Consider the following 20,882-nt stretch of genomic DNA (forward strand, 5'->3'; position numbering starts at 1 on the left):
TTAATTACATTACATTAATGGCATTATTTTTTTATTATTTAAATGATCTTACATTTTTTAAATATAGTTATTTACATTTTACTTAAATGATTAAATTATTTTTTATTTAAATATATAAATATTTGATTCACTAATTAACACATCTGTAGTTTTCTTTACTTAACAATGAACAAAAAACAATTAAAAAACAGATTAATAATAAAATAAAAATTAAATGAAATAAATACAGCTTGTCCAATAGCACTATCCCAAAATAGTACAGGTATTTCATACATGCAATAGTACATGGTAAATGATTCATACCGGCAGAGCAAAAGCCCCATTTCTGATCTTTGTCATAGTCGCTTGTAGTGGCACACCACTTCCTGCCATTAAACTTGCCATCAGTTGTGCACTCAGTATAAGATTTGTTCCGGAATTTATAGGGGAAAGTGCACACCTCATCTTGGTCTGTAACTGAAAGACAATAAACACACATTTTAATCATTTAGGGGAAAAGTTTAACTGGAGTCTATCTACAGATTCAATCTTAAATCTTGACTTTGGTTGACTGCAATGCATGGTAGTGCTGCATTTCCTATAACACATGCATGCAATGTTGCCAGATCTTACAATTATTACCTCCTAGAACAAGCATTTCAAATATTGTCTAGGTAGGCAGCTCAGTAGGTTTATAGAGTGACTAGAGTGTTTGTCTGACCTTGAGGACAGGTGTCTCCTCCACTGTACTGCATGATCACAGCCTGCTCTTCTCTCTTGTAGTCTAGGTTCATGATTTTGGTGTTTCCGTATGAAGACGCAGAAGTCTTTGAGATCAGACATACCGCGCTGTCTTTACATGCTGAGCCCACCACAGTCCCACACACATTGATATTAAAGGAGCCAGAGCTTCCAGGAACCTAAAACACACACACACACACACACACACACACACACACACAATAAACTAAGCTTCAGAATCATCTCTTTGCTACTATGTTTTAGTAGATTTTTGGCACATACTGTATACACACACACTACCGTTCAAAGGTTTGGAAGTCTGGATTTGTTTTATTATTAATTAAATAATTATTAATTAATTATTTTAAAATGACTACTTTTATTCAGGAAGGATGCATTAAAATCATGAAGCAACAGTTAAGACATTTATAATGTTACAAAATACTTTTATATGAAATAAATGCTGTTCTTTTGAACTAGTCAAAGAATTCTGAAATAAAACATATCAAGATTTCCATAAAAATATTAAGCAGTACAACTGGTCTCAACACTGCTAACAGGAAACATCTCATGAGCACATCAGCATATTAGAATGATTTCTGAAGGATCATGTGACACTATAGAGAGGAATGATGCTGAAAATTCAGCTTTCACTCACTGGGAATAAATTACATTTCAAAATAAATTTGAATAACAAAACGGACATTTTAAATTGCAACAATATTTCACAATATTACTACACTCTTGCTTGATCAAATGAATGCAGCCTTGGTGACTTCTCTGAAATGCAGCCTTGGTATAAGAGACTTCTTTCAGAAACATTAAACAATATAACTGACCCCAAACTTTTGATGGCATGAATGTTCAGTCTTGGAAAAGTCTTTCTCTCTTCATTACCTGAACAATCCCTGATAGAGCCGAGAGGTCAAATGTATAGCGCAGCTGGGAGACAGTCAGACTGCAGGCATTTGGTGTGATGGTCTCCGGGCAGACCACAGGAGTGGCCCACTCAAACACATACATACAGTCCTGAGCCCGGATCATCTGGGGAGAACCCTGTTTGTGCAAAACCAACACTTACATTCAGGTACAACAGAAATGGCGGATGAAATTCTTGAACCAACAATCACTCGGATACACTCGACACCATTTATGATGGTTTTGGTTCCTCTCTTACCAGCTCTGCCCCTTTCTGGCAGGTGAAAACGATCTTGGAGGAGTAGTTGGAGGTGGGGTCAGAAGCGCAGACGGTTGTGCTGCTGAAGGTGATCTCCACCTCATTGGTGTTGATATTAAAGCGAGGAGTGGAGGTGATTCGTCCGATGTCCTGCGCAGAAAAAAACAAGCCCATACTGAATTTAAAACCAGAAAATCTCATTCAAACGTCATTTAATATCAACTCCCAGTGCAATGGTGTGATTAGTAAAAATATTTTGCTCAAACAGACTCACAGTAATATGAATAATGTCACAAATGCAAAAACGACAGTATGTTATTTCTTCATTTGAAGTGTGAACAGGTGTGCATGTAATCTAAGACAGCCTCCAATATAATCATTTTTTTAGAATTTTTTTTATTTATTATTATTATTATAATAGCGATAACATACGAAATTCCATAATTAATGCTTGGGCTTTACATTGGGGAAAATTCTAATGGTGATTTTTCTGATAAAAATTATTATTTAAAATGTGATTTTAAAAAATTTACACAATTGCTCAATTTGGGCAAAGAAATAAAAATAAAATAAATGTGATTATATATCAATGTGACTATACAGTAACAACAAAACAATAAAAATTATGATTATAAATATTATTATTTTTATTAATACTACTAAAACTATAATATTATACTACAACCCGAATTCCGGAAAAGTTGGGACGTTTTTTAAATTTTAATAAAATGAAAACTAAAGGAATTTCAAAACAATTGAGCCAATATTTTATTCACAATAGAACATAGATAACGTAGCAAATGTTTAAACTGAGAAATTTTACACTTTTATCCACTTAATTAGCTCATTTAAAATTTAATGCCTGCTACAGGTCTCAAAAAAGTTGGCACGGGGGCAACAAATGGCTAAAAGAGCAAGCAGTTTTGAAAAGATTCAGCTGGGAGAACATCTAGTGATTAATTAAGTTAATTGATATCAGGTCTGTAACATGATTAGCTATAAAAGCTTTGTCTTAGAGAAGCAGAGTCTCTCAGAAGTAAAGATGGGCAGAGGCTCTCCAATCTGTGAAAGACTGCGTAAAAAAATTGTGGAAAACTTTAAAAACAATGTTCCTCAACGTCAAATTGCAAAGGCTTTGCAAATCTCATCATCTACAGTGCATAACATCATCAAAAGATTCAGAGAAACTGGAGAAATCTCTGTGCGTAAGGGACAAGGCCGGAGACCTTTATTGGATGCCCCTGGTCTTCGGGCTCTCAGACGACACTGCATCACTCATCGGCATGATTGTGTCAATGACATTACTAAATGGGCCCAGGAATACTTTCAGAAACCACTGTCGGTAAACACAATCTGCCGTGCCATCAGCAGATGCCAACTAAAGCTCTATCATGCAAAAAGGAAGCCATATGTGAACATGGTCCAGAAGCGCCGTCGTGTCCTGTGGGCCAAGGCTCATTTAAAATGGACTATTTCAAAGTGGAATAGTGTTTTATGGTCAGACGAGTCCAAATTTGACATTCTTGTTGGAAATCACGGACGCCGTGTCCTCCGGGCTAAAGAGGAGGGAGACCTTCCAGCATGTTATCAGCGTTCAGTTCAAAAGCCAGCATCTCTGATGGTATGGGGGTGCATAAGTGCATACGGTATGGGCAGCTTGCATGTTTTGGAAGGCTCTGTGAATGCTGAAAGGTATATAAAGGTTTTAGAGCAACATATGCTTCCCTCCAAACAGCGTCTATTTCAGGGAAGGCCTTGTTTATTTCAGCAGGACAATGCAAAACCACATACTGCAGCTATAACAACAGCATGGCTTCGTCGTAGAAGAGTCCGGGTGCTAACCTGGCCTGCCTGCAGTCCAGATCTTTCACCTATAGAGAACATTTGGCGCATCATTAAACGAAAAATACGTCAAAGACGACCACGAACTCTTCAGCAGCTGGAAATCTATATAAGGCAAGAATGGGACCAAATTCCAACAGCAAAACTCCAGCAACTCATAGCCTCAATGCCCAGACGTCTTCAAACTGTTTTGAAAAGAAAAGGAGATGCTACACCATGGTAAACATGCCCCGTCCCAACTATTTTGAGACCTGTAGCAGAAATCAAAATTGAAATGAGCTCATTTTGTGCATAAAATTGTAAACTTTCTCAGTTTAAACATTTGCTACGTTATTTATGTTCTATTGTGAATAAAATATTGGCTCATGTGATTTGAAAGTCTTTTAGTTTTCATTTTATTAAAATTTAAAAAACGTCCCAACTTTTCCGGAATTCGGGTTGTATAATACTTCACTGTAAAAGCAATAATTATTATTATTACTGCAACTACTAAACAGAATATTACATATAGTACTAAATAAATATAAAATAATTAAAAAAATATATAATTTACTTTAAGTACTTAAGAAAATAATAATAATAATAGTATTTTACAGTACAATACAGTAAAGTTACAATACAATTTAATAGCTTTTTTAATTTCTTCATTTACTTTTTAGGTCTGTAGATCAAGGCAAGTGGAGTTCACTGTTGTACTGATGCATTTACTCACAACTGGATCTCCATCAACAGGATCCATGCACACAGCGGCCCCTGGAGGACAGTTGACCCCTGGGATGGGGTTGAGGGGCTGGCAGATGTTGATGTAGAAATCAGGAGACTTGTCCTTGCCTAAATCCTCGTTGATAGCTGTGTAGTAACCAGTGAGATGGATCAGAGGACTGAGGTCAATCTGGTTGGTACCGTTCCAAACGGAGCACTTCACCTGCAGAGAAGAGACTCTGAATTTGTTGCAGGTTCAACTGAAGCGAGGTTTAGGGAATCAAAAACTTTAAAGGCTTCCTGTTACCTGTTGTTCGCAAACCAGAGGAGTGTGCCAGGAGAAAGAGTGAGTACAAGTGAGGTCATCTGAGTACACCAGCACGGGTAGATCTGTACCTTCTCCCTCAGACTTGCAGACGAAGCTGAAGATGCTCTTGTGTTTGAGGGAAGGGTTGGTGGCACAAGCGTCTCCATCCTCATAGGTGAGCTCCACCACCTGATTCGTATACACCAGCTTCCTTGTGGTTTTCCCAGCACTTATGGCCTTCGGAGTGTCTCTGATGCACACAGCTGCAGCAAAAAACATCTCAACATTAACGTACAGTCTTTTTTTTGTTTGTTGTTGCTTAGGGCCTAAAAGTCTTAAAACATGACGAATAATTCAAAACAAAATCACAAACAAAACTATTGTGCATACACAAAAAATTGTCTAAAGTGACAAAATGTATTGAAAAAAATTATTTTGAAAAATATATAGCTTGTATATTGTATATAAAATTAAATACAATTACATAATATATACATACATTCATATATAAATTTTTCAAGTTACATCAAGTTCATTTTTCAAGTTCAATTAAGTTTATTACTAAAAGCATATATATATATATATATGTGTGTGTGTGTGTGTGTGTGTGTGTGTGTGTGTGTATGTGTGAGTTTCAGAAACATAGATAACCCTGTTATTTAAATAATAGTACAAAATGGAAATATACCTGTTCCAGGGGCACAACCAACATTGTCTACATCTCCACAAATGTTCAGTCTGAACATCTTACTATGGGCTGAGGTATGGTAGATGGTATAGCCACCTGTACGACTGAGGGCATTAAGGTCAAAGAGATGACCTGGGGAGAACAAGGACAAGCACAGTACATCTCAGACTGATTTAGGCACAAACATAAATACTACAACTTTCAGCTGATTAGTGTGTGAAAACACCCTTGCTGTCATTCAGGCTATTTGTATGCAATTACATGACACTGTTATGAGCAGACAGGAAGTGTCTGGGTAAGATGATTCAGTCGTTCTGGTTCGGAATAATTGTGTATTCAGTGTGAGTGAGGCTCATGTGGGTGACTCACCTGTGGCTGGATTTGAGACTTTACAGTCCCCGTGCTGTGTGCTGTTGAGAGGACAGGCTGCAGCAGTGAACCACACAAAGCTATAGAAGCAATCCTCCAGAGCCGTGATCAGAGTAGGTTCAGATTCCTGCAGAGAGACAGACAAGGAGAGGAAGGCATTATGCTCACTGTATAATAATTATAAAATAATAATATTTGCATATTTACTATAACTTTAGGTTGATCTATTTTTTTTTTTTAAGTTTTTTATGCTCACCAAGGCTGCATTTATTTGATAAAAAAAGTAATATTGTGAAACACTAAAATTTGATATAACTGATTTTATTTGAATATAATTTAAAATGTATTTAAATTTATTTCGGTGTTAAAAAAAGCCGAATTTTGAGCATCATTACTCCAGTTTTCAGTGTCACATGATCCTGCTGATTTGCAGCTTAAGAAACATTTCTTATTATTATCAATGTTTAAAATAGTTGTGCTGCTTAATATATTTTGCGGTAACTAATACATTTTTTCAGGATCTTTTGATGAATAGCAAGTTCAAAAGTACAGCATTTATTTGAAATAGAAATCTTTTATAGCACTACAAATGTCTTCACTGTCACTTTTGATCAATTTAATGCATTCTTGCTGAAAAAATAAATTCTAACTAACCCTACATTAGTGTGCGTTTGTTAAACTATCAATACAAATACAGTATTAGTTAGAAATGAAAAAATAAACAGTAGTTCATCTATAGTAATTACTGTATGTTAACTTCAGAACATGCATGCCTGAGTGTACAGAAAAAAGGATAAATAAACAGACCACTTTGTCTGGGTCGCATCTGAAACGAATAATGGTGCTCCGTTTTCTATTGACATTAGGACAGGCTTGTCCATTGGTGTAGTTCAGAATCAGGATGTTTTTATCCCACTGTGGACCCGCCTCTGCCTCCCCTAGATTCACATAATCATCTCCATCCTTCAGACAGGCCGCAGCGCTAGATGGGCAGCTCCACAAACCTAAAACAATCAGCAGTTATAGATCCAATGCTGACTGGTCAATTCGCTCTAGTTGTGCGGTTACAACTCACCGGTCTGAGGCACCAAAGACTTGCACACGTTGATATAGTAACGCTGCTTCTGATTTTTCGCATCTGGCACAACAATCCAATTGAATTTGTGCAATGCCAGCGAGGATAGATCGTAGGAGTGGCCACTGCCATCACTGCCAGACAAAGAGGAGGTTATAGGGCATTTAAACAGTTCTATCATGTGTTGGGAGGAAATGCATAAGCAAAACAGTTCCTCTTTACTTGTAAGAGCAGGTTGTGGTTTTGAAGGAAGGACAGGCCAAAGCTGTTTGCCATTCAAACAGATATGTGCAGTCCGCAGTCTCCTTTATGAACTCCGGCTTACCCTGATGAACAAAGGAATTAGATTAAAAAAAAAAAACCATTCAAGAAATTATTTTAACTCCTTAACTCAGTCATTGGCTGAAAGGAACTCACAGGATTCTTGCTGTGGTCGCAGGAGAAGAGAATAGCAGTGGATCGCTCGTAAATCTTGTGGCACTTTTCCCCATTCGTGTAGTTGATCATTATTATCCCATCATCAAATGTGAGGTTTTGATTGGATAACCCTGAAAAGGAGCATGAAAACTGTTAGGAACGATCACCCAAAAATGAAAATCTTCTGAACACCGACTCACCCTCAGGCCATCCAAGATGTAGATGAGTTTGTTTCTTCATCAGAACATATTTGAAAAAATTAAGCATTCCATCACTTGCTCTCCTATGAGTCCTTTGCAGTGAATGGGTGCCGTCAGAATGAGACAGAGTCCAAACTGCTGACTGAAAATATCACAATAATCCTCATGTAAACCACACCAATCCAGTCCATTAATTAACGTCTTGTGAAACGGAAAGCTGCATTAGTAATAAACCCATCAAGGTGTTTCGATTTAAAATGTGGCTATTGGCCAAAATATAAATCCATAATAAAGCATCCTCCAGTGAGGAATCTAACAATATACTTTTGTTCAGAATGGTTTTGGACTGTTTTAACTTATAAATGGTGCTTGATCTGTGCATATTTCTCCCCTGATTCAGAGATGATGACTTTGTCACTGGAAAAAGCAATATTATTGATAGAGGATTTATATTTCAGCCATAAGAAATGGTATGAAAAATAATTATAATGGATTTGTTTATACCAAACATGCAGCTTTTCACTTCACAAGATGTTAGTTGATAGACTGGAGTCGTGTGATTACTTGTGGATTATTGTGATGTTTTTATCAGCATTTTAAAATGCTCATTCTGACGGCACCCATTCACTGCAGAGGATCCATTGGTGAGCAAGTGATGGAATGCTACATTTCTCAAAATCTGTTCTGATGAAGAAACAAACTCATCTGAGAGTGAGTAAACTTTTAGCAAATGTTCATTTTTGAGTGAACGAATCCTTCAAAAATGAAAATAATGCCCTACTAGCTCGGCTTTGATACTGAACAAACCCAATAAACTCACCTGATATTCTGTGTGTACTGCCCTCGACCTGACAGGAGGACACTGAATTGCTGGGACCATGAGGGCAGACCGAGGATGTAATTGGGCCACACACTGCAAAGTGATACTCATAACTCAATTTCTTCACTTCATAGTCCTTTCCGGCCAGTGGTGTAAGATTGTACTCGTAGCCGCTCTTGGGGTCCTTGACTTTACAGTTTTCACCTGTAAGTGACAGGAACTAAATTGAATCAAAGCCAAAGTAAGAGCATTTCTTCACATTCCTGTGAACAAATTGGCAGTTGATCGTACCATGCACTCTCTTTATTGGGCAAGCTTCTGAGGTTCTCCATATGAAGACATATTCACAGCCATCTTTGCGATCAAACATGGGTGCACCCTTTAGATAGAGGAAAGAAAAATAAGTTACAACAGCTTCAACATAAAAAAAAGTAGAGTACAAAATAGGGCTTGGGAATTTTTATAGAAGTCTCTTCTCCTCACCATGGCTGTATTTATTTGATCAAAAATACAGTAAAAACAGTAATATTGTGAAATTACAATATCAAATCTATGTCCTATTTTATTTTTTATTTTCTTACTATATTTTTCCATTTAATTTGCCATTTAAATATATTTAAAAATGTAATTCATTCCTGTGATGCAAAGCTGAATTTTCAGCATCATTACTCCAGTCTTCAGTCTCATTCTAATATGCTGATTTGCAGCTCAATAAACTTATTTCTTCTTAATATAAATGTTGTAAAGAGTTGTGGTGCTTAATATTTTTTTCTCTCCAAATATTGGTTTCAAGATACTAGAAAAAGATTACTTTTTTATGTGCAGCAACAGGGTTACATAAATGTAGCAGATGAATTATGATTCATTTGGGCTTTTCCTAAATAATTTAACTATATAGACATTGCATGTGTTACATACTATCGCACTGTGAATCTCAAGTTAGATTAGAGTTTATATGTACATATCCAGTAATAACACCAATTTGTTCCATATTTGTAGAAAGTGCCATAGATAAAAAACTATTTGCACTTAAGAGAGAAACCATGCACTTGCTTACAGGACTGTCATCACACTGGAAGATGATTCTTGTGGAGTAACTTCCTGAACCGCACTTGTCCCCATTCAGATAAACAATACTGATGGAGCCATCTGCTGCTGACTGCAGACTGGACTGCACGTATCCCAGATTTACACCTCTGCCTTTCAGCTGGCCACATGCTCCAATCGCTCCAGCTGCCAACAACACTTTAGTTTACTGCACGGCCATTCAGACCAGAACTACTGCTCTTGGTTAGTGTTACAAACAGAAACTTAATTTCACAGTATTGGGCTAAAACAGGAAGATATTTTAAAAGAGTCTGTCAATATCTGTCCAGAGACACTCACCAGGGCAGCCCTGGACACGAGGCAGCGGTTTACACACACTGATGTAAAACTTTTGAAAGCGGGCCTGATCTGAGGTGTCCAGAGGAACGTAGTATTTGTCATCCAGGTCACTCAAGTCATACTCTCTACCTTGTAAATCTGGAAATGCAAGACAGATGGATCAGCTTAAGTTTGGGAACATAGTAATGATGCTGAAATGACACCCTTCAGCATTAACAGCATGTTTTTTGTGTACGGGAAAGCTTACCAGTGACTTGGCAATCCACAGGAGCAGGTTCACAGGCTAGCGCAGTGGAAAGCTCGAAGAACACATTGTGGGTTACATATGTAGTTGTGCCCAGCTCTTCCTGTTTGAGTTTTAAAGAGGGTGGGTTGGCCTTCTGGTCACACACAAATTTTATGATGAAGGTGTCTTCGGTACCTATAGTACAGATGGGAAACAGGGTAAAAATGGATTCAGTCCAGGGCAGAACAATTATTAATTTTAAGCTTTATGCAAGTCTCTCTAGAAAAGCTTGATTCCAATTGGTCAGTCTTGATGCATTATGATCCTAAACCGTATGTTGGACTGCTGTCCCTGGCAACTGATTTTATGATGTGACGTCGTGACATGACTTGACGTGACATTTCCCACAAAGCTATGCTAGTTTTGTTACCTTGCTATCACCCGAACATGATCACATAAGGTACAATGAAATACAATAATGCATACACTACTATTAAAAAATTTGGAGTCAGTAAGAAGTATTACTCTTTTTAAAGAAATTTATATATATATATATATTTATATTTATATATATATATATATATATATATATATATATATATATATATATATATATATATATATATACACACACACATACACACACAGTACAGACCAAAAGTTTGGACACACCTTCTCATTCAAAGAGTTTTCTTTATTTTCATGTCTATGAAAATTGTAGAGTCACACTGAAGGCATCAAGGGCTATTTGACCAAGAAGGAGAGTGATGGGGTGCTGCGCCAGATGACCTGGCCTCCACAGTCACCGGACCTGAACCCAATCGAGATGGTTTAGGGGTGAGCTGGACCGCAGACAGAAGGCAAAAGGGCCAACAAGTGCTAAGCATCTCTCGGGGAACTCCTTCAAGACTGTTGGAAGACCATTTCAGGTGACTACCTCTTGAAGCTCATCAAGAGAATGCCAAGAGTGTGCAAAGCAGTAATCAAAGCAAAAGGTGGCTACTTTGAAGAACCTAGAATATGACATATTTTCAGTTGTTTCACACTTTTTTGTTATGTATATAATTCCATATATAATTCCACATGTGTTAATTCATAGTTTTGATGCCTTCAGTGTGAATCTACAATTTTCATAGTCATGAAAATAAAGAAAACTCTTGGTTTATTTTTATTTATTTGTGCTATTTACACAATGTTTAAGTTTTTATCAAGTTTGTAGGTGTCAAGGTACAAGGTCTTCAATGTAAAAATTAAATATACAATCAAACCTACATTTATTCAGACACTTTCAAAAATTCTCACATTATTACAGTTTTGCTATATATATAAAAAATTATATCCGGTGTCTGAATAATTTTTGGTTTGACTGTTAAAACTACAAAGTAATTCAGTCAAGAGCAGTGAGTGATTTTCATTTTCATTTTCTTGGATTAACATCAATTAAATTAGGCGCGGTCACTTTAAGAGACAATGAACGCATCCCATTTTTTTCCTCAACTGTTTACTTTCACTTAAAAAATAACTGACAGTTTTTTCGAGCATAATTTCCAAGGTGGATATTTTGACATATTTTGTATGTATTTGTCATTGCGCAGCAGTGGCCCGTCAACTGTCCTGAGCATCTTTTTAGGCTGGCCTCAGCCAGTCGGTTATATAAAATATCAAGGTGAAAGTCATCATAGCTTGCTTAGTATAGACCCAGCTCCCAACCTTTTTTTAATCGCCCGATAAGAGTCTCACGTTAACACAGCACGTTAACGCCGATAACGGCCCACCACTAATATATATACATATATATATATATATATATATATATATATATATATATATATATATATAAAAGAGCAGTAAGAAATGTTTATTGAGCAGCAAATCAGCATATTAAAATGATTTCTGAAGGATCAGGTGACACTGAAGACTGGAGTAATGATGCTGAAAATCACAGATAAATCACATTTTAAAATTAGAAAAGAGGCATTTTAAAATTGTAATAACATTTCACAATATTATTCTATTTACTGTGTTTTTAATCCAGTTAATGCAGCCTCGGTAAACATAAATTTCTTTCAAAAACATGAAATCTTACAGACCCCAAACATTTGAACAGTGGTCTACACAACAGAGAACCAATATATTAAAAAGGAATTAAAAGAAAACCTCTCACCTATGAGTTATTTAATCTGGTAGGTTTTAGCAGGAAGCATAATATCTCTAACTAAAGCAGACATGGATTCAATAAAAGGGTAGCTCATCAGGTGATTTTTGCACAGTCGGTTACGCACCTGTCTGTTTGTCCAGGGCCCCTTTGTATGTGAGCGTGAGAGCGCCGTCAGTGGAGAACTGGAGAATCTGTTCCACACCAACTTGACTCACAGGCTTCTTATCTTCCAGCTCACAGCCAGATACAGATTTATTTTTGACAGTCCCGCACTCTTTCACAGAACCACAAATATTCACCTACATTCGATGAGAGGGACATGTAACATTTGGTTTAGCATTTCGTTTATTAAGGGTATAACATTGATTATTTGAAATAAAAATATTTAGTAACATTAAAACTGTTTTGACTTTCATTGTAATCCATCAATTGAATGAATCCTTGGTGGATAAAAAAGTATTAATTTATCTCAGAAGTACTGACCCCAAATATTTCAAAAGCAGTGATTGAATAAATAAAGAAAGAAGGAAGGAAATAATTACTGACAATGAGTTACTGAATCTACTGAGAGTCCCAGTTTGCTTTTATCAGTCATCCAAGCCCATTTAAATTAAATTAAATTTAATTTAATTTGTGCATTTAGCAGACGCTTTTATCCAAAGCGACTTACAGTGCATTCAGGCTATCAATTTTTACTTATGTGTTCCCAGGGAATCGAACCCCCAACCTTGAACACCATTTATTATTGGGTCTCTATTAAAGTATGGATACTGATGTACCACAAGCTGGTATCATACTGAAATCACTTCTGAATCCATCCATCCCCTATTCAAGATCATTTGAAAGATTTTAAAGTGCTTCTTACGACAAAGTCTTTCCCATGAGCGTTGACGTGGTATCCGTTTTCAGTAGCCAATGGTTTCAGGTTGAACTCAAAGCCAGTGTTGGGATCTTTCACTGAGCAGTTCTGTTGACAAATAAAGAGAAATAAGAAAACCTCCTCGATTCTGTCAAAGTAATTGATTTTGTGCAGAAATTAAGGTTGACCTGACTGGTGTCCTCAACGGATGTGATGGCGCAGGCTGCTTCTGTGTCCCAAACAAAGTCAACGGTGCAGTTCTGGTTCATCAAAAAGCGAGGACCAGATGGCTAAAGAAAAAAAAAAATACTATTCTCATATTGTTTTTTTTTTTTATAAATTGTTTTATAAATAAACCTTATTGCAACAATTAAAATAAGAGTGAAAGGTCAAGAATGACTCACTGCTGTCCCAGATGAGCAGACGAAGTGGATACGAGTTGTGTAAGTGGTCCTGACTCCATCTGCTTCACACACTGAGCCATCAGTGTACACCAACATTAGCTGGTCCTCCTCCTCGATCACCGGCCCCTTCTTAGCAATGCCTAAGTTGCTGATCTCTACTTTCTCAGACAGGCCTTCCTGCTCGAGTAACATGTATACATACATTTGCTGTCAGTGGTGCCGTTTTTTTTTTTATTTTATCATGTCATTCCAGTGTTTACAGCCAGCAAACTAACCTTGTCGGCCTCAAATTTCACCTCACAGACAGAAGCTTTCCTGTCACAGCCAGGCACGGCTTTAAGTGGCTGGCATATATTGATGTAGTATTTCCTCGGGCTGCTCGGGTCAGAGGCTTGCATGGCATGCCAGTTCCTACCGCCATTAGATACTGCCAAACTGCAGAGAGGAAGGAAACAAGAGATCTACTGTAGAGTCATTGCTGTTAACATTGTCTAGCTTTTTGAAACTAGCACTTGTCCGGATGTTGTAAGACTCGTATAATGGAGTGATAACACTTCCTGAGAAATTATGAAGATTAACAGTGCATTTATATCTAATAAATCATATCTAGCATCAAATGTCTCCACTATGACAGACAGAAGGCTACATCCAAAAAGTGAGATTGGGTACAAATAAATAAACAAAACAAAATGTAATTAAAAATCTATTGCTTAAAAGTAAGCCATGTAGAATTAAAAAAAAAAATAAGTAACAAACTTTATAATACATTTGAAAATAATAAAACCACAGTACAAAATAAACCAAATTTTAAAAAAGCACCCTGAATGATCAAGTCAACACATGCTAACCTAACCTAATGATAAGTTTGGGATGGGACTTATTTGTTCAATCAATGGCAGATAGAGGAAGTGTTTAGTAAACTGAAGGTGTACTGAAGTGTGTCATTTATGCAGCTATAGTGGCACCAAACTTGCTTTAAAAATTAAACTAAAATATTTAACAGGACAAATATTTCTAAGACACGTGAGTCTTGAGAAAGGCAAGCTAACCTGGACAGGTCGTACTGATGTAGAGTTTTGGGGTCTGTTACAACACACTCATGTGGTCTCTCAGGACAGGCATAGGAAGTGTACCATTTGAAGTCATAAGTGTACTCATCTTCTTTCTGGAGAAAAAAAGATCATAAATGAAGGACATTTTTGGCTTGCAGACAAAACAAAAGCCTTATAGAAATAAGAAGGTGTGTCCAATGCAAAGCTTAAAACACAAGCCCTTTATGCTGGAGTAGCATTACTTGAGTACAGGCTAAAAATATTTACCTAAAGAGGCTAAAAATATCTTTATGTGTTAACAGCACAATCAGAACAAAGAAGCAGGTGCGATACCTGAAACTCAGGTTTTCCTGGACCAGCCTCTCTGTCACAGAGGAAGGAGATGTGTGTGGAACGCAGTGTGTGCTGCTTGTTGTTGTACTGAGTGCCGTTTCTGTAGGTCAACTGGATCATGCCATCATAGTAGGAAAGCCTTGAATTAAACTCGCCGAGATTCCAAGAGGTTGTGCCACTGCAGAGATGGAACAAAAATGGTTAGCTCCGCCCACAGTGAAAACGTATTGTGTCAAAAATCATGCACGCCATAGCTGCATGTTAAACATCAAATATGTCAAGGTTGGCTGAGATTCCATTGCTTTACTTACAGAGAAGACAAAAACTTGTCGCATCACACCTTGTTAAATGAAAATGACCAAAGCAAAATTACCTCTGGTCAACTTGACAGGCCCCTGCTGTTTCTGGACACTGTGCAGCCTTCACATTGCCACACACATTGATGAAGTAGTCATACTTGTCAATGGACATGTTATAATAACCTCCACTAGGTTTCTGAAGCGGGGACAAGTCAAATGAAATTCCTGCAAAGAAAAAGATGCTCAATTAAAAGTAACACAATTACCAGGCTAAATCTTTAACCACTGGGCTACACATCCCCACAAAAATGAAACAAAGTTTTACAAATAATTAGATATTGTACAGTAAAATTATATATATATATATATATATATATAAATATATATATATATATATATATATATATATATATACTGACTTTGTTTCATTTTTGTATATATATATATATATATATATATATATATATATACTTCTGAAACTACAGATCAGAAACCATTTTTGTAAAATAAAATGAAATAAAATAAAAATTCAATTTCAATTTAGTGTAGTTCAGTTAAATTAAAAACTGAAACATAACAGCCACAATATATATAAATGTTAAATATATTCGCATGGATGAATAATCTGGTATGAGAGAAGATGCAGATTATACAGAATTACAACACATAACAGATACAGTTACTTTGTTGTACAAGTGTAGTTTACTAAAATTAAAAGTATGAAAAATCATTTTCAGTAACTGAAATAAAGCTGAAATTAAAAGATATTAAAACAAACCTTGCAAAAATGAAAATTAGAAATATCTTAAATTAGTTCATCAAAGTTCTTAAATTACTAAAACTGAAATATAATAAATTACATTTATATAGAAATTCAAAAAAAATGAAACGTAAAATTATAATGAAAACTGAAAATATCAAAATTCTATATATTAACATACCATGAAAACGGAAAATATACAAATTGAATCCATCTACAAATACATAAAAGTACATGAACAAGACTAAAATACCACTGTCTTGTACCTGCTTGTGGGTTTTCCACCTTGCAGTTGTCGCCTTCTGTTTTCGAGAGGACGCAGGCTGAAGTGGTGAACCACTCAAACTCATAGATGCAGCCATCACTGGACACACTCCACAGGACCGGAGCGCTCTCAACATCTCCAGGCTTACACTTCAGAGTGATGATGGTTTTTATTCTCATGTTATCCCCGCATTTGTCTCCATTAGTGTAAATGAGTCTGATGTCATCCCCCTCTGCCGCCTTTTGTGGAGAAATCAGGAATTTGCCCAAGTTCACAGCTTTTCCATTTCCTTAGAGAAGAAGATTTGGGAGAGAATGAAACGTCCCGAGTAAGACAGAACTGAAAAAAAGTTATATAGGAAATAATCTCTAATGGTGCACTGACCTACTGCACATATTGCTGCGTCCTCGGGGCAAGATCTGGCCTCCCCCTCTTTGATGATTTTATGACAAACATTGATGTAAAAACGTTTCTTATCAGAGTCTGGTGCCTTGGCGCTCACAGCCTCCCAGTTTTGAGATCCCTCTGATTCTGAGAGAAAAACATTTACAATAAGCAACATGCTGGTACAATTACTTTTTGAAAAGTATACAGAAACTTTCATATTTTAGAAAACAGGTTTCAAAGATAATATTTTATGGCCCATCAAATGCTAAGGATTTATCCTTTAATCCAGCCAGCTATTTTTTTTTAAATTTATATTCAAACAAGATTTTTGGCCTTTAATTTGACTTATTTCAGTCTGTTCCTCACACAAAGTGGTAAGTTGTTTTTATCGTGCATTGTTTTATTTCTTCTATAAGCTGCATGAATATTTTTGGAGGGTGCAACAAAAAGTGTCTTTCTTTTTTTAGGTGAACTGTTCTTTTAGAAATTAGACAATGTTTTGGCATGATGAAGTAAAAATAAATAAATAAATTGATAAGTCAGCAATGAAATTTTTTAATGAAATTACCATATTTATTCAGCTAGGATGATTTAAATTGATCAAAGTTGACTTCTTTGAAGAATAGAGAGATAAAAAAAAACAGTATTTATATATACTGTTCTTTGATCTCTCTATTCTTCAAAGAATTCGGGGGGGGGGGGGGGGTAACTGAGTAACTGCTTTCAAATTACATTTTAAAAAATATTTAAAAATATGATAACATTTTTTTAAATTGTAATTTCACAATATTACAGTTTTTTTTATCAAATAGATGCAGCCTTGGCAAGGATATGAGACTTCTTTTAAAAAACACTAAAATATCGACCTTAAATTTTATAGTAAATTAATTTACTTGTCATTAAATAACTAAAATAAATCATAAAGAAAACACAAAAGTCATTTTGCTCATCTCTACCTGGGTAGCGCGTAAGAGGCGACAGATCATAACGCTTCTTGTGGTCTGTGACATGACACAGCAGATCTTCCTTCTCCTTCACACATGCGTACGCTGTTTGCCAGTCAAAGTAATACGTGCAGTCAGACTCTCCTGTAAAGACTGGCTCGCCATACTCTGCAAACCACAAGTCAGCTGTGAGTGAAACATTTTGAAAACCAAATTTCCAACACGAAACAGAAAGATCTAGGTCACATCGCTGCATTTCCTTCCTTCTGGTTCTCATCCAAATAAACTTTCACAATCAGGCAGGGTTAAAACAGTAGTGTGACTTCGTGACTTCACGAGTTACTATGAGAGGAGTCATTTTGCCACTCACCAGCCGTTGCATTGCACTCAAAGTTAATGATGGTCATGCGCTGGAATCCAGTGCTGCAACTGATGCCGTCTGGGTAGATTAGCGTGAGATCACCATCTGAATATCTTAAGATAAAAAAAGAAAAGGATTACAACTGGTCCTTAACATAAACTTTCACTGCATTTAAGGGTGGATCAGTAACACAAGCTAAGGCGAACCTCAAAGTTTGGTTCTGGAATCTCCCAGCAATCTTCCTCACATCACCTGTCTCCTTGACTTGGCAGGCAGACACATAACCTTTGTCATCACCACACTGTCCAGCATTGGTCTCATCACACACATTCAGATAGAAAATATAGGTGTCCTTGCCATTTTTGGCCTCAGCCATATAGGGTTTGTCTGAAGCTAAGGATAAAAAAAAATAAGAAAAATGGTAAAACATTATATTTGATAACTAAGTACTTGATCACATCAAGAATGAACCATAGCTATATGTACTTGTTATTGAAGAAGGGTTTTGTGTTGATCTGTGCTAAACTATATGATGTTCTGGTAGCAACTTAATGCATGTTTCATGATGTTTACAGTGAGTTTAGTATACTTGTTCTCAACGTTCTTGTTCTAGTTTGCCTTCAGTGGGAAAAACTAACTCTTTATCTAACAATTTATCTTATAGTTACGATTTATCTTAGTTACAAAAAAAAGTACCAAAACAAAAGAGTATGATGGAAACACCATGTCTTTTCAACCAAGCACCATGCAAATGTCTTGCTTTGTATTTTATTTATTTTTTTACTGAGGACAATGGAAACACCTTTTTTTTGACATGGTAATGTGCCATTATCATGTTTTTACCATGTTCATCTCTGAAGTTCAATGAAGTAACATGGTAATAGCGCAGTAAATTAATATGCTTCAATGCCATGATATTAGTGTTACTTTAGTATTATTTATGATATTATTTACTCTAACAGTATTATTAATATTTTAAATGAGCTTTAATTTCATTTTAAGTTTTAGTAACTTTTTTCCAGTTTTAGTATAACATTTGTGCTTCAAAAATGTAATTTTATTTCAGTTAGTTGGCAAAATGTTACATTATCACTTAAGTTAAATTTTTCATTAATATTTATCTACTATTATTTAAATAAACATATATTACTTTTAATATTTCCAGTGTAAAATGGCACTGGGATATCTATGGTTTGTTCAGGTAATCTGTTATTCATTAAACATCATATCAAATCCTTCATCACTTCATTCTTTTCACAGAAACAACATTTACATCACTGCCTCTTACTAAACTAATAGAGTTAACTCACAGTGGTATGTCAGGGGAGTAAGGTCAATGGAGATGTCGTGCTGTTTGCTGGTCAGTTTACAGTTTTGACTCTCCAGGTAATCTCTGTGGCAGGCGTACTCAGTAACCCACTCGATCTCATACCGACAGTTCAAGCTGCTGACCATCTTAGGGTTACTTCCCTAAAAAACCATTGAGAAAGCTGTGAGGTGACTGAGTATAGTAGGTATACTGCAATGAAATGAAACACTAGGCATCTTCTTACCGTCTGCCTTGCGGATGGACAAATGAATGTAATCGTCACTGCTGGTCTGTGGTCATTACAGAAGGGTGGGCTTTCATTGACTCCCTCGTACCGCAGTCTTAGTCTGAAAAAGAGAATATCAGTTATGCAGCTGCTCCAGTTCTTCTTGAGCACCAAATCTGCATATTACAATGATTTCTGAAGGATCGCTTGACACTGAAGTAATGTCTGTTAAAAGTTTGGCTTTGCATCACAGGAGCAAGTTACATTTTAAAATATATTAAAATAGAAAACAATTATTTGATATTATAATAATGTTTCACATTATTACTGTTTTTACTGTTGGTGAGCATAAACCTACCAATCAAAACTTTTGAATGGTATTGTGAAAGCATTAGACTAATAACTAATTCGTTATTAAATTAGCACATACTTGTCATTTGAGAGCAGCTCAAGCTGATGAACAGGCTGACCCATGTTGAAAGAACTGTCGCCAGAGGTGAGACAGGCTGCAGATCCCTCGGGACACAGGCTTCCAGCACGGTCTGGACGGACAAACATCAAGTTACTTGCATTGCACTTCCAAATGCATTAGTTGTTTAAATAAGAACCTGCTCAGGCGCTTTGCAGATTGTTTTGTGTGATAAAGCAGCTACAGTATATAATCAAAATCTTTGTTCACTGGGCACCAAACTCTTAAAAAAAAAAAAGTTTACAGAAACTCACTTAGACTTCTGCATATATTAATGTAGAAATCAATTTCATTGTCTGGGTCATCAACCAGGTATCCATCTGAGAGTTTTATCAGCGGGCTGAGGTCATGCTTCTTTCCATCCGAGTCAAAGACATAGCAGGGAACCTTTAAAAAGAGAGAGTGGGGTTTGTAAAAAAATAAATAAGAAAAAATGTAACACCTCCCAGAATCTTAAACCATTTCCTCTGGTGTAGCTTAAATAAGATATTAAACAAAAAAACATTGTGTAAATGTTTCTGGTGCTTGGATTAGCAGGATAAAAGAATTTTAAGAAAAAAACGTTGTTTCCCTCAAATTTATAAACCAAATATATACTAATATTTTATTCAAAAAAAGGGGTAGCTAATTAAATAAATTAACACTGCGCAAAAGGATTAAATGCAATTTTTACAATAGGTAAAAATGTTTTATTGTTAATAGTTCTTTATGCAGATTTTGCATTATTGAAGTCTATTTAGAAATTCATATGGTCAAAATGTTTTGTTCAAAACTGATGACTTTAATTCTTTACGACACGGAGAACAACCGAAACCGCCAAACAGACACACTTTAACATTCACATCTTCCTCTATGTTAACGCTTGATCAGATATGCCATCACGTCTCATCATCTCTACTCACCTCCTTATGTGGTCTAAATTGATCACGATTGCAGGCGGCGTACGTCCTCCATTCAAAGTAATGCACACACTCAGAGACAGTAACAAACTCAGGTGTGCCCTGTAAAGAAAAAAAACCACATGTCATCCATGGTGTGAAAATTACTAGAAATAATAAAAATGTAAATGTGAAAAATTATTGCATATAAATATATATTTTTAAATTAAATTATTACAATTAAGTAAA

At 36.0% G+C, this 20,882-nt stretch overlaps 1 protein-coding gene across 1 annotated transcript in view; it reads right to left on the reverse strand.

The window, feature by feature from the left end:
- Nucleotides 1–20,882, reverse strand: part of LOC132092198 (cation-independent mannose-6-phosphate receptor-like) — a 32,072-nt gene that overhangs the window by 6,087 nt on the left and 5,103 nt on the right. Inside the window, exons 4-38 of the mRNA XM_059498330.1 lie at nucleotides 20,658–20,756; nucleotides 20,010–20,142; nucleotides 19,717–19,828; nucleotides 19,305–19,407; nucleotides 19,062–19,221; nucleotides 17,958–18,144; nucleotides 17,761–17,864; nucleotides 17,403–17,558; nucleotides 16,444–16,590; nucleotides 16,061–16,348; nucleotides 15,109–15,259; nucleotides 14,736–14,913; nucleotides 14,400–14,515; nucleotides 13,635–13,785; nucleotides 13,351–13,527; nucleotides 13,135–13,236; nucleotides 12,953–13,054; nucleotides 12,212–12,386; nucleotides 9,951–10,124; nucleotides 9,704–9,841; nucleotides 9,375–9,550; nucleotides 8,609–8,696; nucleotides 8,318–8,521; nucleotides 7,298–7,428; nucleotides 7,103–7,206; nucleotides 6,881–7,014; nucleotides 6,613–6,809; nucleotides 5,806–5,932; nucleotides 5,437–5,568; nucleotides 4,749–5,011; nucleotides 4,452–4,664; nucleotides 1,898–2,047; nucleotides 1,618–1,776; nucleotides 701–899; nucleotides 304–456 (exon numbers count right to left, since the gene is read on the reverse strand). Coding sequence (XP_059354313.1) covers nucleotides 304–456; nucleotides 701–899; nucleotides 1,618–1,776; nucleotides 1,898–2,047; nucleotides 4,452–4,664; nucleotides 4,749–5,011; nucleotides 5,437–5,568; nucleotides 5,806–5,932; nucleotides 6,613–6,809; nucleotides 6,881–7,014; nucleotides 7,103–7,206; nucleotides 7,298–7,428; nucleotides 8,318–8,521; nucleotides 8,609–8,696; nucleotides 9,375–9,550; nucleotides 9,704–9,841; nucleotides 9,951–10,124; nucleotides 12,212–12,386; nucleotides 12,953–13,054; nucleotides 13,135–13,236; nucleotides 13,351–13,527; nucleotides 13,635–13,785; nucleotides 14,400–14,515; nucleotides 14,736–14,913; nucleotides 15,109–15,259; nucleotides 16,061–16,348; nucleotides 16,444–16,590; nucleotides 17,403–17,558; nucleotides 17,761–17,864; nucleotides 17,958–18,144; nucleotides 19,062–19,221; nucleotides 19,305–19,407; nucleotides 19,717–19,828; nucleotides 20,010–20,142; nucleotides 20,658–20,756 — 5,383 coding nt within the window. The remainder of the gene's footprint in view (nucleotides 1–303; nucleotides 457–700; nucleotides 900–1,617; nucleotides 1,777–1,897; nucleotides 2,048–4,451; nucleotides 4,665–4,748; nucleotides 5,012–5,436; nucleotides 5,569–5,805; nucleotides 5,933–6,612; nucleotides 6,810–6,880; nucleotides 7,015–7,102; nucleotides 7,207–7,297; nucleotides 7,429–8,317; nucleotides 8,522–8,608; nucleotides 8,697–9,374; nucleotides 9,551–9,703; nucleotides 9,842–9,950; nucleotides 10,125–12,211; nucleotides 12,387–12,952; nucleotides 13,055–13,134; nucleotides 13,237–13,350; nucleotides 13,528–13,634; nucleotides 13,786–14,399; nucleotides 14,516–14,735; nucleotides 14,914–15,108; nucleotides 15,260–16,060; nucleotides 16,349–16,443; nucleotides 16,591–17,402; nucleotides 17,559–17,760; nucleotides 17,865–17,957; nucleotides 18,145–19,061; nucleotides 19,222–19,304; nucleotides 19,408–19,716; nucleotides 19,829–20,009; nucleotides 20,143–20,657; nucleotides 20,757–20,882) is intronic.

Source organism: Carassius carassius, chromosome 18 (genome assembly GCF_963082965.1).
Source record: "Carassius carassius chromosome 18, fCarCar2.1, whole genome shotgun sequence".
Taxonomy (NCBI): domain Eukaryota; kingdom Metazoa; phylum Chordata; class Actinopteri; order Cypriniformes; family Cyprinidae; genus Carassius; species Carassius carassius.